Source organism: Oncorhynchus nerka, linkage group LG13 (assembly GCF_034236695.1).
Source record: "Oncorhynchus nerka isolate Pitt River linkage group LG13, Oner_Uvic_2.0, whole genome shotgun sequence".
Classification (NCBI taxonomy): Eukaryota; Metazoa; Chordata; class Actinopteri; order Salmoniformes; family Salmonidae; genus Oncorhynchus; species Oncorhynchus nerka.
Window position 1 is genome coordinate 94,515,697 of NC_088408.1, and position 16,201 is coordinate 94,531,897.

A 16,201-nucleotide genomic window follows, 5' to 3' on the forward strand; every position below is an offset into this window, starting at 1 on the left:
GATGCACAGGTGAGGTCTTTATAAACAGTGAGAGGGCATAGGAAAACCCAGAAGTGGTTGTTTCCCCCTAAGACAGACAGACTCGTCTCCAGACTCTACAGAACACAGGTATTATGACCTTTTGGGAGTCATGTAACGAGAGTTTACTTTATAATGTATTATATTTGAAAATGGACATTATGTATAGAACTCACTGGGCAAAAACTGGTTGAATAAACATTGTTTCCACAAAAATACAAAAATCTATGTGATGACTTTGAATCAACGTGGAATTCTGAATTTGCAAAAAGTAATCAATGTAACCTAAATCCAACGACAACCAAATGTAAATCAGAAGTAGACTTTGAACTGTGACCAGTGGGTATTGTCCTGATATATCCTGTTCCTTCTATCTTCTAATTATTTATGTATTTTAATGTCTCTTTTCTTGCTCTTCTTGCTCTGTGACATGCTCTTAGGAAACAGGTGATGTGCTTATATTTTCTCCTTTCATCTCCCTATCCCCCCCTCTCTCTCTAGTTGTCTTCTCTCCACGGATCAAGCCCTATCAGACTGAGAGACATGTCCTCCTCCTCTCTCCCGTGGTGCCTGCTGGTGGTGTGTGTTCTGACTGTGGTCCAGATCTATGCAGCAGAGGAACCTATGGTCCTCAAGGTGTTCAACCTCCATGCCACTGACCTGCAGAGCAGCCTGCTAGGGACCCCTGATGCCTACGTCGAGGTAAATCTCTCCTCACCTGAGTCACCTCTCCACCATGATAGCTGATGTGTGATGTTAGGATTATTTGATCCCGGGCTGTATCACAACCGGCCGTGATCTGGAGTCTCATAGGGCGGCGTACAATTGGCCCAGCGTCGTCCGGGTTAGAGGAGGGTTTGTCTTTGTAAATAATGTCACGCCCTGACCTTAGAGAGCCTTTTTATGTCTCTATTTGGTTTGGTCAGGGTGTGATTTGAGGTGGGCATTCTATGTTTTGTTTTCTATGATTTTGTATTTCTATGTTTTGGCCGGGTATGGTTCTCAATCAAGGATAGCTGTCTATCGTTGTCTCTGATTGGGAACCATACTTAGGTAGCCCTTTTCCCTCCTTTCAGTGTGGGAAGTTAACTTTGTTTGTGGCATATAGCCCTTACCTCTTGACGCACATATCCCTTTAACGGGATCATTTTCGTAAACAACCGCTGAATTGTAGTGCCAAAAAAATTTTAAATGACAAAAAATATATATTTTCATGAAATCACAAGTGAAATATACCAAAACACAGCTTAGCTTGTTGTTAATCCACCTATCATGTCAGATTTTGAAAATATGCTTTACAGCGAAAGCAATCCAAGCGTTTGTGAGTTTATTGATCACTAGACAAAACATTACGAACAGCTAGCAGCAATGTAGATTGGTCACGAAAGTCAGAAAAGCAATCAAATTAATCGGTTACCTTTGATCTTCAGATGTTTGCACTCACGAGACTCCCAGTTACACAATAAATGTTCCTTTTGTTCGATAAATATTCTTTTTATATCCAAAAACCTCAATTTGGTATGTTCAGAAATCAACAGGCTTGAGCGGTCATGAAGGGCAGGCGAAAATTCCAAATAGTATCTGTAAAGTTTGTAGAAACATGTCAAACGTTTTTTATAACCAATCCTCAGGTTGTTTTTAACATAAATAATCGATAATATTTCAACCGGATGGTAAACTATTCAATAAAAGAGATAAAGAAAATGTCGAGCTACAACTTTCGCGCGCATGAACTAATCGAAGGACATTCAGCTATCCACTGACGCGTTTTGATCAATCTGGCTCATTTTTCAGAATAATACCTTGAAACTATGTCTAAAGACTGGTCACACCCTATGGATTCTGGTTGATATCCCTTTAAATGGAGGAAAGGCAGGCTATGGAACAGGAGTTTTTCAAAATAAGAGGCACTTCTGGGTTGGATTTCCTCAGGTTTTCGCCTGCAAAATCAGTTCTGTTAAACTCACAGACAATATCTTGACAGTTTTGGAAACTTTAGAGTGTTTTCTATCCTAATCTGTCAATTATATGCATATTCTAGTATCTGGGCCTGAGAAATAGGCAGCTTACATTGGGAACATAATTTTTTCCAAATATAAAAATTCTGGCTTCAAGAGGTTTAAGCTTCACGGTTGTTTTGTATTGTTTATTGTTTTTTGTCGGCGTCATCCTAAATAAAAGGAATATGTACACTCACAACGCTGCGCTTTGGTCAACTTCCTTTGACGGCCGTGACAAATAAGGATTTGTTCTTAGCTGACTTGCCTAGTTAAATAAAGGTTAAAAATGATTAGGATTATTTTCAGCATTAGTATCAGAATTCATAGAGTTAGTTAGAGGACTCGTCTTTGTATCTGAGCATGGGCAGCGCCATTAAAGCCATCTCCATTTTTAAGTAGTCAATTTTCACAAAGCTTATATTGGTAATTTACCGCCACCTGCGGGGCTGGAGTCCTGAACCAAATCTTGTCATTAATTTCATTCAATCCATAGTTAACCCAATTTGAAGAAAGAGACAATGCTCTCCTGATCTGCTCTCTGCTGATCATCTGCTCTCCTGATCTGCTCTCCTTCGCTGATCCCTCCCAACGTACTGGTTTCCACTACATACCACAGCCACACAAAAAATGTATGCATTAATTTAAGGTCAGGGTTAGGCATAAGGTTAGCAGTCTGGTTAACGTTAATGTTAGGGTTGGGTTTAAAATCCGATTTTACAAAGATAAATTATAGAAATAGGCGGGGTTTATGACTTTGTGGCTGTGGTAACTAGTGACGACCATACCCACTCAGTTGACTACTTTAAAGGGATACCGCGAGATTCTGGAGATTCTTTACCCAGATTCTTTACCCAGAGTCAGATGAACTCGTCGATACCAGATTTATGCCTCTGCGTGCCGTATGAAGGAAGGTACAGGTAGTTTTTCGAGTTAATGCTAGCTAGGTATGCTAGCTTACCTGTAGACTTCCAGTCATTGTGCTATGCTAGCATACAGTTGTGTATCCTCATAGGCGAACGAGTTATATCCATGATGTTTCCTCTAACTAACTCTATGATCATAATCATTCTCATTATTATCCAGGTGTTCAGAGCGCACGGCTTTCTCGGGAGGACAGAGGTGAAGAACAACAACCACGACCCCAGCTGGAAGGAGGAGTTCAGCTTCCTCAACGCCCGTGAGAACAACATCTTGAGGTTGGAGGTGTACGACAGCGACATCAACTCCGACGACCTGCTGGGGACCTGCGAGCGCTCCATCAAGATCGGAACTTGGCAACATAAATGTTTCCTGAAGACAGGCGGGATCCTGAACTACTCCTACACCCTAGAGCCTCTACAGTAGACCCTGTACTACTCCTACACCCTAGAGCCCCTACAGTAAACCCTGTACTACTCCTACACCCTAGAGCCCCTACAGTAAACCCTGTACTACTCCTACACCCTAGAGCCCCTACAGTAAACCCTGTACTACTCCTACACCCTAGAGCCCCTACAGTAAACCCTACTACTCCTACACACTAGAGCCCCTACAGTAAACCCTGTACTACTCCTACACCCTAGAGCCCCTACAGTAAACCCTGTACTACTCCTACACCCTAGAGCCCCTACAGTAAACCCTGTACTACTCCTACACACTAGATCCCCTACTGTAGACCCTGTACTAGTCCTACACCCTGGAGCCCCTAGCCTAGAGTAGAGCCCCTCCATCAACTACTGTAAGCCTACAATACTCAGCTAGAGTAGCTAGACCTCCTCCTCCATTGTCTGACCCCTCATCTGTTACATGTCTTTCTCATTCTCCTGAACTGAATACTAGGCTCCTCTTGTCCTCTCTAGGTTTCTTCCTAGGTTCTGGCCTTTCTAGGGAGTTTTTCCTAGCCACCGTACTTCTACACCTGCATTGCTTGCTGTTTGGGGTTTTAGGCTGGGTTTCTGTACATCACTTTGTGACATCAGCTGATGTAAGAAGGGCTTTATGAATAAATTTGATTTGATTGAACCCAGCCTCTACTATTCCTACATATGATGTTTATAATCCCTTGATACTGATGCTATGTATTGGCCAACGAGACACTTTGAAGCCAGCAGCCGCCATATTGGTTCTCCTCATAAAGAGCAGTCCTCCACAGGATGTCACGGACAAAATTACTTGTATTTAATTTTTTTGTTGTTGTAGAGGGGACAGTAACATTAGTACTCTCTAAAAAGTATACTTTAAAGAATGTTTTATTATAACAGTTTTTTATTTACATGTGTATGTTTAAAAGTATGCATTAAGGCAACTATGATAGAATATACTTGGCAAAAACAAATGTTGACAATAATACATGCATTTCTATAGCCTCTAAAATCGATTTTACAATGGTGTAGGAGTTGAATGGTGAAGGAGTTGAATGGTCAAGGAGTTGAATGGTGAAGGAGTTGAATGGTCAAGGAGTTGAATGGTCAAGAAGTTGAATGGTGTAGGAGTTGAATGGTGAAGGAGTTGAATGGTCAAGGAGTTGAATGGTCAAGGAGTTGAATGGTCAAGAAGTTGAATGGTGAAGGAGTTGAATGGTCAAGGAGTTGAATGGTCAAGAAGTTGAATGGTGTAGGAGTTGAATGGTGAAGGAGTTGAATGGTCAAGGAGTTGAATGGTCAAGGAGTTGAATGGTCAAGGAGTTGAATGGTCAAGGAGTTGAATGGCTGCGCAGTGGCTTCAAAACAGCACTCCATTAAAGTATTCTAGGGTTTTATAAACATCCCTGATTCGTACATCCTCAACTAGAGTGGACGCCTGCTCTCACCAACAACAACATCCGGCCCCCATCTAACCCCTCTCCTCTGACATGGATTTCTCGTTCTCCTCAAACTGAGCTGAAAAACCGTCCTCCCCCTGACCTCATCCTCAGGCTCATCATAAGAGAATAGATTCTAGAACATTGAGCAGTACAAGACTCCACCTCCACCTTACAGTTAGTGTATTGTAATTAGTGTCTACACTGATGTCTCCCACCTTGTGTATTTGAAGTTTGACTCAGTTATATGACCCAGATCTGGTTGTCCCACACTATAGTTAACTCTTTTACAAGTACTGTGTCTGTTTACCTTATGCAGTATTGAATGTGTTATCCTCTGTCACTTACTGTGTTTTGACAATGAGGCTTACATCTTTTCAATCATAGTCTCTTACCATGTTTAGTTTGGAGACCGGTCTTTGGCCACAAATTGTCAATAAAACTGTGGAATTATGATACCAACAAGGTAATTGAACCTCTGTTAGTGAAAATGGAATTCCTAGAGAGAGAAATTAAGAAAACCTTTTAAGCAAAATGTGTTTGTATATGGTCATAGTGTCTAATTAGCAGCATCTTCCTGATTATCACGGCTGTTGAAAAGAGAGGACCAAGGTGCAGCGTTGTGAGCGTACATTTTACTTTATTTAAGAATGACGCCAACAATAAACCGTGACGCTGAAGGCAATAGTGCCAACAAACAAAGACTACTTCCCACAAAGAACGGTGGGGGAGAAAAGCTACCTAAGTATGGTTCCCAATCAGAGACAACGATAGACAGCTGTCCCTGATTGAGAACCACACCCGGCCAAAACATAGAGATAGAAAATCATAGAAACACAAGACATAGAATGCCCACCCCAACTCACGCCCTGACCAAACCAAAATAGAGACATAAAAAGGATCTCTAAGGTCAGGGCATGACACTGATTCAGCATTGGTTCTCTTTCACAACAGATAAAAATGTAAACAATTAAATAACATAGCCTTTCCCCTGCAACGAATATTGTTGTTTTTGGGGATTGTGATTAAGTAAGAAAGCAGTATTCAGCTATTTTTGGTATACCCGACCAGATGTACAGATAGCTAAACTGGATTCTTCTTGTGCTGTAAGGAAACATGTTTTAAATCAAACAATGTTGGAACGAGGTGTACCAATCACATTTCAGGCCAGCTTGAACAAACACGGGTGTGGAAAAATGTGTTGCCGTGGGAATACATCATCATGACAGATGATAAGTAACTCAGCACAACCCTCCCCCCCTTCCTTTGGGTTGTGCCGTGGCGGAGATCTTTGTGGGCTATACTCGACCTTGTCTCAGGATGGTAAGTTGGTGGTTGAAGATATCCCTCTGGTAGTGTGGGGGCTGTGCGTTGGCAAAGTGGGTGGGGTTATATCCTGCCTGTCCGGGGGCATCGTCGGATGGGCCACAGTGTCTCCCGACCCCTCCTGTCTCAGCCTCCAGTATTTATGCTGCAGTAGTTTGTGTCGGGGGGCTAGGGTCAGTCTGTTATATCTGGAGTGTTTCTCCTGTCTTATCCGGTGTCCTGTGTGAATTTAAGTATGCTCTCTCTAATTTTCTCTTTATTTATTTCGTTCTTTCTATCTTTCATTCTTTCTTTCTTTCTCTCTCTCTTCTCTCGGAGGACCTGAGCCCTAGGACCATGACTCCGGACTACCTGGCCTGATGATTCCTTGCTGTCCCCAGTCTACCTGGTCACGCTGCTGCTCCAGTTTCAACTGTTCTGCCTGCGGCTATGGAACCCTGACCTGTTCACGGGACGTGCTACCTGTCCCAGAGATACTCTGAGATACTCTGAATGATCGGGGTGCTGACCTGTTGCACCCTCGACAACTACTGTGATTATTATTATTTGACCCTGCTGGTCATCTATGAACATTTGAACATCTTGGCCATGTTCTGTTATAATCTCCACCCGGCACAGCCAGAAGAGGACTGGCCACCCCTCATAGCCTGGTTCCTCTCTAGGTTTCTTCCTAGGTTCTATAATAATGATGAGAATTCTGCCACGCTAAAGATGATAAACACCTCGTTGTCAAATTGTAGGCTAGCTGTTATTTCAACAACAATAAAAATATGGTAAAAAATACATGTTTTATGAAGACTGAAGTATATCATGAGTAAGTATATCATGAGTAAGTATATCATGGGTAAGTATATCATGAGTAAGTATATCATGAGTAAGTATATCATGAGTAAGTATATCATGAGTAAGTATATCATGAGTAAGTATATCATGAGTAAGTATATCATGAGTAAGTATATCATGGGTAAGTATATCATGGGTAAGTATATCATGAGTAAGTATATCATGAGTAAGTATATCATGAGTAAGTATATCATGGGTAAGTATATCATGAGTAAGTATATCATGAGTAAGTATATCATGAGTAAGTATATCATGAGTAAGTATATCATTTGTATCTATTATTTGTTATTTGCTAACTTTTCTGTGAAAGGCAGTAGCATGTATTCATGGATGCCAAGGGAAGCCAAGCTTCCCCAAAAATCATTTTTATTTCATTTCTCTGTGTTTTCATAATTTTCCTTCAATTTACAAGAGGAATGTCACCAACGAAAACATCCCAGCGAGTGAAACAGCGCCCCTCTGTCTCCGTATGTGTAGGTAATCTGTTTGATGCTGTCTGGTCATAAAGAGTATAACATTGTTGCCGCCATGTAGCATTGAATGCAAGAGAAGCCAACGAGCAAAATAGCCAATCAGCGTTGCGCTAAACTTGTGGTTTTACTTCATTCTCCATACTGGCCAATGATTATAACGGAAATTCCAACCATAAATTCCTGCATTGTGCCCCTGGCCTGAGAGGATGGAAGTTCAATATGTAGCTAGATGTAGAAGGCTAATGTTAACTAGCTAACATTGTACATGAAAGAAAGTTAGGCTAGCGAGCAAGCAATTTAGTCAGGTAGCCTACGGCAACAAAAAATAAAAGTGTGTATGACAGAGTGAAAGACTGTTTCATCAACATGAAAGAGGAGGATGGTGTTTCTCTACAAGTAGGGTGAGTCAACATGTTTTCTACTTGCTCTCACGCACACACACACACACACACACACACACACACACACACACACACACACACACACACAGACAAATCAGAAACATGGACACGTCATATTTAGCTTACGTTGATTGGACTTAATTGTTTTTGGTATCTTTTAGTTGTCACTGTATTAGACTAAGCATAGCGAGGTGATTTGATGATGTTGAAATGGTGCTGGAATAGTGGAGGCAGCTCCTGTTTCTTTGTGACTTTCTGTAACTCTCCAAATCAATAGCTGAAAATGTCAGAAATATTAACTTGTTTAACCATACTAGGTAGGTCATGGTTTTACACTGTAACATGCTAGTTACATTTACTCGCAATATGCTCAGTGGACCTCACAGGACAGAAAATCAAGTTTCTAAATAAAATTGTTTTCTGGTTTTGTGAAAGTCCCATAGGGCATCACTACAGATCCTGGTTCGATTCACAATTGGCCCAGTGTCGTCCGGGTTAGGATTTGGCCAGGGTAGGCCATCATTGTAAATAAGAATTGGTTCTTAACTGGCTTGCCTGGTTAAATCAAATAAAAATTAGGCTGTGACATGGACATCAAATTTAATCGACAGCTCGAAAATATAAGATAGAATTTGGGTACGAAATTACAGATTTATAGGGTTCGCCTTAGAGTTGTTCATTAACCATTATTTTACCAGGTATATTGACAGAAAACATAGTGCAGTACTTTCTCTTGTACACTTTTTACTTATTTATTTATTTTTATTTCACCTTTATTTAACCAGGTAGGCCAGTTGAGAACATGTTCTCACTAAGGACATGGAGAAGAGTTGCAGGGGAGAGAAGAAAGAGAACAATGTGCCTATTTGAAAGTTAGGAAAATTGAAAATTAGATTAAAAAAAAAGTAGCTTTCATGCTAGAAAAGGTTGAAGACCTTTGACCTACACTGTGGTTGTAGTGGAGGATGGGTTCCTTAAAAGGAGGTGTCTAGTTGAGGGTGTTGACTACAGTAATAGACATTGTTCTAGATGAAAGGAGTGGTCTAGGTTTCAGCTCAGGTCTGAGGAGAACGAGAAAGCTGATGGGGTCAGACATGGGACATTGTGGTAGATATAGATAAGAGGACTGAGAGATATGGGAACAGATGTTGCATAGATAACAAGAGGCCTCTACTCTAGCTGTATATAGGACTATCAGTAGTAAATGCTGTTTTAGATAAGAGGACTCCAGGGTAGGGTGTACTGTAGGCTTTAGGGTGTAGGAGTAGCACACGGTCTACTGTAGAGGCTCGAGGGTGTAGGAGTAGTACAGGGTCTACTGTAGGGGCTCTAGGGTGTAGGAGTAGTACAGGGTCTACTGTAGAGACTCTAGGGTGTAGGAGTAGTACAGGGTCTACTGTAGAGGCTCTAGGGTGTAGGACGGGTATAGGGTCTACTGTAGAGGCTCTAGGGTGTAGGAGTAGTACAGGGTTTACTAAAGAGGGTGTAGGAGTAGTACAGGGTCTACTGTAGAGACTCTAGGGTGTAGGAGTAGTACAGGGTCTACTGTAGAGGCTCTAGGGTGTAGGAGTAGTACAGGGTCTACTGTAGAGACTCTAGGGTGTAAGAGTAGTACAGGGTCTACTGTAGAGGCTCTAGGGTGTAGGAGTAGTACAGGGTCTACTGTAGAGGCTTGAGGGTGTATGAGTAGTACAGGGTCTACTGTAGAGGCTCTAGGGTGTAGGAGTAGTCTGGGAGATGTAGAAAAGGCAGGGTCTACTGTAGAGGCTCTAGGGTGTAGGAGTAGTACAGGGTCTACTGTAGAGGCTCTAGGGTGTAGGAGTAGTACAGGGTCTACTGTAGAGGCTCTAGGGTGTAGGAGTAGTACAGGGTCTACTGTAGAGGCTCTAGGGCAGCGTTTCTTAAAGTATGGGTCGTGGACCTGTTAACGGTGGGTGGCGACGTAAATGTTTAAATCTTTCATTAATTACTGGAATTGATTTGGCCAAGTGCAACTGCGGTCTCGGTTCAGTGCTCTCTCTGCTTAGCAGCGGTCTCTGCTCAGTGCTCTCTCTGCTTAGCAGCGGTCTCTGCTCAGTGCTCTCTCTGCTTAGCAGCGGTCTCTGCTCAGTGCTCTCTCTGCTTAGCAGCGGTCTCTGCTCAGTTTGGCAGCTACGCGAGTGGGAAAGGTAGAGGTAGAGATTCGTGTGCTTCGAGGTTTACCAGATCTTTTTTTCTGCAGTGTTCTTGAAGATTAGTCTTACAGTGGAACCATAATGATGATATAGAGATCAAATGTGTATGTTCTGTTACAATGCTCTTTCTTCTATCTACTTCAGGTTCATACTATCCCCCCCCCCCTTTTTGTAAAGCCCTATGACATTGAGTATCTGGCATTATAAGACCATTAATACAAGTCAACATCAGGAACACCTAATCAACACATGCTTCTTGACATGGCCAGTGTTTATGGTTAAATATTGGTTTCTTATCTTTCCACAAAGAAGACAAGAAAATAAACTAGGTATACAGTATCTTTAAACCTGAGGGAACTGAAGTGGTATTGATGACATAAGAAATTATAGTCTAGGGTTTATGTTCATCGTTATCACCTCGGCTTGTCCTCATAGTGATAAAGGCAGAACTGTCCATCTCTTAATGTCAGCCCTGATGGCTTTTAGGAGACCTGGTCCATTAAGATGAAATATATTATTGATAGATGACCTGATATCCCTCCCTGGGTATTTATAGCTTGTGGTTTCCATATGAAGGGAGCAGTACGAAGGTGGGATGGAAAGCTGTGGTGGTTCAGAGAAATAGCCTCCCTCTTAGTCCAATTCACTTTATATCCAGAACATTGGCCACTATTGGTATCGAACAGCTGGGATTTCACAGTGTTAGTAAGAATATCATCACCGTATAGGCTGGTTTTGAAGTCATGACCGCTCAGTGTTAGTAAGATATCATCACCCTATAGGCTGGTTTTGAAGTCATGACCGCTCAGTGTTAGTAAGATATCATCACCCTATAGGCTGGTTTTCATGACCGCTCAGTGTTAGTAAGATATCATGACTGGTTTTGAAGTCACTGTTAGTAAGATATCATCACCCTATAGGCTGGTTTTGAAGTCATGACCGAGTGTTAGTAAGATATCATCACCCTATAGGCTGGTTTTGAAGTCATGACCGCTCAGTGTTAGTAAGATATCATCACCCTACCGCTCAGTGTTAGTAAGCTGGTTTTTGAAGTCATGACCGCTCAGTGTTAGTAAGATATCATCACCCTATAGGCTGGTTTTGAAGTCATGACCGCTCAGTGTTAGTAAGATATCATCACCCTATAGGCTGGTTTTGAAGTCATGACCGCTCAGTGTTAGTAAGATATCATCACCCTATAGGCTGGTTTTGAAGTCAGTGTTAGTAAGATATCATCACCCTATAGGCTGGTTTTGAAGTCATGACCGCTCAGTGTTAGTAAGATATCATCACCCTATAGGCTGGTTTTGAAGTCATGACCGCTCAGTGTTAGTAAGATATCATCACCCTATAGGCTGGTTTTGAAGTCATGACCTCTCCAAGTGAAACAGTCAAGGGGATCTAGTGGCAAAATGAACATACATGGTGTGGCCGGGCAGCCCTGCCTTGTAGAACGAAGAAGCTGAAAGTGGCAGATGTTACAGTCTGCCATTCGTTTCAAGTGAAGCAATAGGTTCATGATAGAGTGCCCTGATCCACTGCATAATAGCAGGCTCAATTTAGAGAGAGTATAAAACACATAAGGCCAATTCCATTCTATCAAAAGCTTTCTCTGCATCCAGCGATACTGCTACTTCTGGATACTGGAGAGAGCTAGCCCCTTAACTTAACATGGAAAAAGTATCCTCGTGTTGTTGGAGGATAGGCCACCTGGTACAAACCCCACCTGGTACAAACCCCACCTGGTCTAAGTGTACAAGGCGCAGGGCAAGGATCCTAAGAGATAGAAAGATGGATTGGCTGTCCTTTACCTCATCCTTGTAGCCTCTGAATGTTGTACATTCTACCCCTTTAAATATAACATACTGTACAGTCCCTTCAGCCCCCTCCACTCTAAAGGTGATAGCAACATACATATGGTCAGTTCTCAAGCATCGTCTCAGCCAACGAGTCTCCACGGTGCTGGCTATGAGATGGCAACGCCCTATACTAGCAAACAGGGATTTGAACTGAAATCTTTGTCGTGTCCCAAATGGAATTTGGGATGAAGCCCGGTTTAACAGAGATGGTCTCATTACATAATGAAAGGTAGGTTAGGGTACGACTGCAGCGACCCAAGAAAACGACTCCGAAAAAGAGGGAAACGTAGCGGTCTTCTGGTCAGACTCCGGACAAGGGCACATCGCGCACCACTCCCCAGCATTCTTCTTGCCAATGTCCAGTCTCTTGACAACAAGGTTGATGAAATCCGAGCAAGGGTAGCATTCCAGAGGGACATCAGAGACTGCAATGTTCTCTGCTTCACGGAAACATGGCTTACTGGGAAGACGCTATCCGGTGCGGTGCAGCCAACGGGTTTCTCCACGCATCGCGCCGACAGAAACAAACATCTTTCTGGTAAGAAGAGCGGCGGGGGCGTATGCCTCATGACTAACGAGACATGGTGTGATGAAGGAAACATACAGGAACTCAAATCCTTCTGTTCACCTGATTTAGAATTCCTCACAATCAAATGTAGACCGCATTATCTTCCAAGAGAATTCTCTTCGATTATAATCACAGCCGTATATATCCCCCCCCAAGCAGAAACATCGATGGCTCTGAACGAACTTTATTTAACTCTTTGCAAACTGGAAACCATTTATCCGGAGGCTGCATTCATTGTAGCTGAGGGATTTTAACAAAGCTAATCTGAAAACAAGACTCCCTAAATTTTATCAGCATATCGATTGCGCAACCAGGGTGGTAAAACCTTGGATCATTGTTACTCTAACTTCCGCGACGCATATAAGGCCCTGCCCCGCCCCCTTTCGGAAAAGCTGACCACGACTCCATTTTGTTGATCCCTGCCTACAGGCAGAAACTTAAACAAGAGGCTCCCACGCTGAGGTCTGTCCAACGCTGGTCAGACCAAGCTGACTCCACACTCCAAGACTGCTTCCATCACGTGGACTGGGATGTTTCGTATTGCGTCAGATGAAAATATTGACGAATACGCTGATTCGGTGTGCGAGTTCATTAGAACGTGCGTCGAAGATGTCGTTCCCATAGCAACGATAAAAACATTCCCAAACCAGAAACCGTGGATTGATGGCAGCATTCGCGTGAAACTGAAAGCGCGAACCACTGCTTTTAATCAGGGCAAGGTGTCTGGTAACATGTCCGAATATAAACAATGCAGCTATTCCCTCCGCAAGGCTATTAAACAAGCTAAGCGTCAGTACAGAGACAAAGTGGAATCTCAATTCAATGGCTCAGACACAAGAGGCATGTGGCAGGGTCTACAGTCAATCACGGACTACAAGAAGAAACCCAGCCCAGTCACGGACCAGGATGTCTTGCTCCCAGGCAGACTAAATAACTTTTTGCCCGCTTTGAGGACAATACAGTGCCACTGACACGGCCTGCAGCGAAAACATGCGGTCTCTCCTTCACTGCAGCCGAGGTGAGTAAGACATTTAAACGTGTTAACCCTCGCAAGGCTGCAGGCCCAGACGGCATCCCCAGCCGCGCCCTCAGAGCATGCGCAGACCAGCTGGCCGGTGTGTTTACGGACATATTCAATCAATCCCTATACCAGTCTGCTGTTCCCACATGCTTCAAGAGGGCCACCATTGTTCCTGTTCCCAAGAAAGCTAAGGTAACTGAGCTAAACGACTACCGCCCGTAGCACTCACTTCCGTCATCATGAAGTGCTTTGAGAGACTAGTCAAGGACCATATCACCTCCACCCTACCTGACACCCTAGACCCACTCCAATTTGCTTACCGCCCAAATAGGTCCACAGACGATGCAATCTCAACCACACTGCACACTGCCCTAACCCACCTGGACAAGAGGAATACCTATGTGAGAATGCTGTTCATCGACTACAGCTCGGCATTCAACACCATAGTACCCTCCAAGCTCGTCATCAAGCTCGAGACCCTGGGTCTCGACCCCGCCCTGTGCAACTGGGTACTGGACTTCCTGACGGGCCGCCCCAGGTGGTGAGGGTAGGCAACAACATCTCCACCCGCTGATCCTCAACACGGGGGCCCCACAAGGGTGCGTTCTGAGCCCTCTCCTGTACTCCCTGTTCACCCACGACTGCGTGGCCACGCACGCCTCCAACTCAATCATCAAGTTTGCGGACGACACAACAGTGGTAGGCTTGATTACCAACAACGACGAGACGGCCTACAGGGAGGAGGTGAGGGCCCTCGGAGTGTGGTGTCAGGAAAATAACCTCACACTCAACGTCAACAAAACTAAGGAGATGATTGTGGACTTCAGGAAACAGCAGAGGAACACCCCCTATCCACATCGATGGAACAGTAGTGGAGAGGGTAGCAAGTTTTAAGTTCCTCGGCATACACATCACAGACAAACTGAATTGGTCCACTCACACTGACAGCGTCGTGAAGAAGGCGCAGCAGCGCCTCTTCAACCTCAGGAGGCTGAAGAAATGCGGCTTGTCACCAAAAGCACTCACAAACTTCTACAGATGCACAATCGAGAGCATCCTGGCGGGCTGTATCACCGCCTGGTACGGCAACTGCTCCGCCCTCAACCGTAAGGCTCTCCAGAGGGTAGTGAGGTCTGCACAACGCATCACCGGGGCAAACTACCTGCCCTCCAGGACACCTACACCACCCGATGTTACAGGAAGGCCATAAAGATCATCAAGGACATCAACCACCCGAACCACTGCCTGTTCACCCCGCTATCATCCAGAAGGCGAGGTCAGTACAGGTGCATCAAAGCTGGGACTGAGAGACTGAAAAACAGCTTCTATCTCAAGGCTATCAGACTGTTAAACAGCCACCATTGAGTGGCTGCTGCCAACACACTGTCATTGACACTGACCCAACTCCAGCCACTTTAATAATGGGAATTGATGGGAAATGATGTAAATATATCACTAGCCACTTTAAACAATGCTACCTTATATAATGTTACTTACCCTACATTATTCATCTCATATGCATACGTATATACTGTACTCTACATCATCGACTGCATCCTTATGTAATACATGTATCACTAGCCACTTTAACTATGCCACTTTGTTTACTTTGTCTACATACTCATCTCATATGTATATACTGTACTCGATACCATCTACTGTATGCTGCTCTGTACCATCACTCACTCATATATCCTTATGTACATATTCTTTATCCCCTTACACTGTGTATAAGACAGTAGTTTTAGAATTGTTAGTTAGATTACTTGTTGGTTATCACTGCATTGTCGGAACTAGAAGCACAAGCATTTCGCTACACTCGCATTAACATCTGCTAACCATGTGTATGTGACAAATAAAATTTGATTTGATTTGATTTGATTTTATTTGACTGTGAGAAAAGGCTTTCCTCCAACAGATGGGTGACAGGGGCCAAGCAACGATACTATATTGAGGGTGATTACGGGGTTATCACAGGCCAAAGCACATATCCTCTCATAGTAAGTAAATTAAGCCTTGTAAAAGTAAGTCTTGTCTGAGACAGACCAGCCCATAGAGGCAGGAGCCCATTTCCTGTCTTTGTAATGTGACTGAGGCAGCTTGATGTTCAAGTACACCTCCTGGACAGGACGCCAGTATCCTACACGTACACCCCCTGGACAGGACGCCAGTAGCCTACACGTACACCCCCTGGACAGGACGCCAGTAGCCTACACGTACACCCCCTGGACAGGACGCCAGTAGCCTACACGTACACCCCCTACCCACCCCTCACCCTCTCCTCACCTCTCACCTGCCCCTAACCCACCCACCCCTCACCCTCTCCTCACCTCTCACCTGCCCCTAACCGACCCACCCCTCACCCTCTCCTCACCTCTCACCATGCCCCTAACCGACCCACCCCTCACCCTCTCCTCACCTCTCACCTGCCCCTAACCCACCCACCCCTCCCCCTCTCCTCACCTCTCACCATGCCCCTAACCCACACACCCCTCACCCTCTCCTCACCTCTCACCTGCCCCTAACCCACCCACCCCTCACCCTCTCCTCACCTCTCACCTGCCCCTAACCCACCCACCCCTCACCCTCTCCTCACCTCTCACCTGCCCCTAACCCACCCACCCCTCACCCTCTCCTCACCTCTCACCTGCCCCTAACCCACCCACCCCTCACCCTCTCCTCACCTCTCACCTCTCACCTGCCCCTAACCCACCCACCCCTCACCCTCTCCTCACCTCT

The 16,201-nt window shown here is 44.3% G+C and overlaps 1 protein-coding gene across 1 annotated transcript; it reads left to right on the forward strand.

Annotated features, from left to right (window-relative positions):
* Positions 1–4,019, forward strand: LOC115120121 (perforin-1-like). The gene is made up of 4 exons (XM_065026861.1): positions 1–108; positions 520–720; positions 3,102–3,351; positions 3,508–4,019. Exons 2-4 carry the CDS (start codon positions 562–564, stop codon positions 3,516–3,518), a joined length of 420 nt encoding a protein of 139 aa, XP_064882933.1. The 5' UTR covers positions 1–108; positions 520–561; the 3' UTR covers positions 3,519–4,019.
* Positions 4,020–16,201: the final 12,182 nt, after the last annotated feature.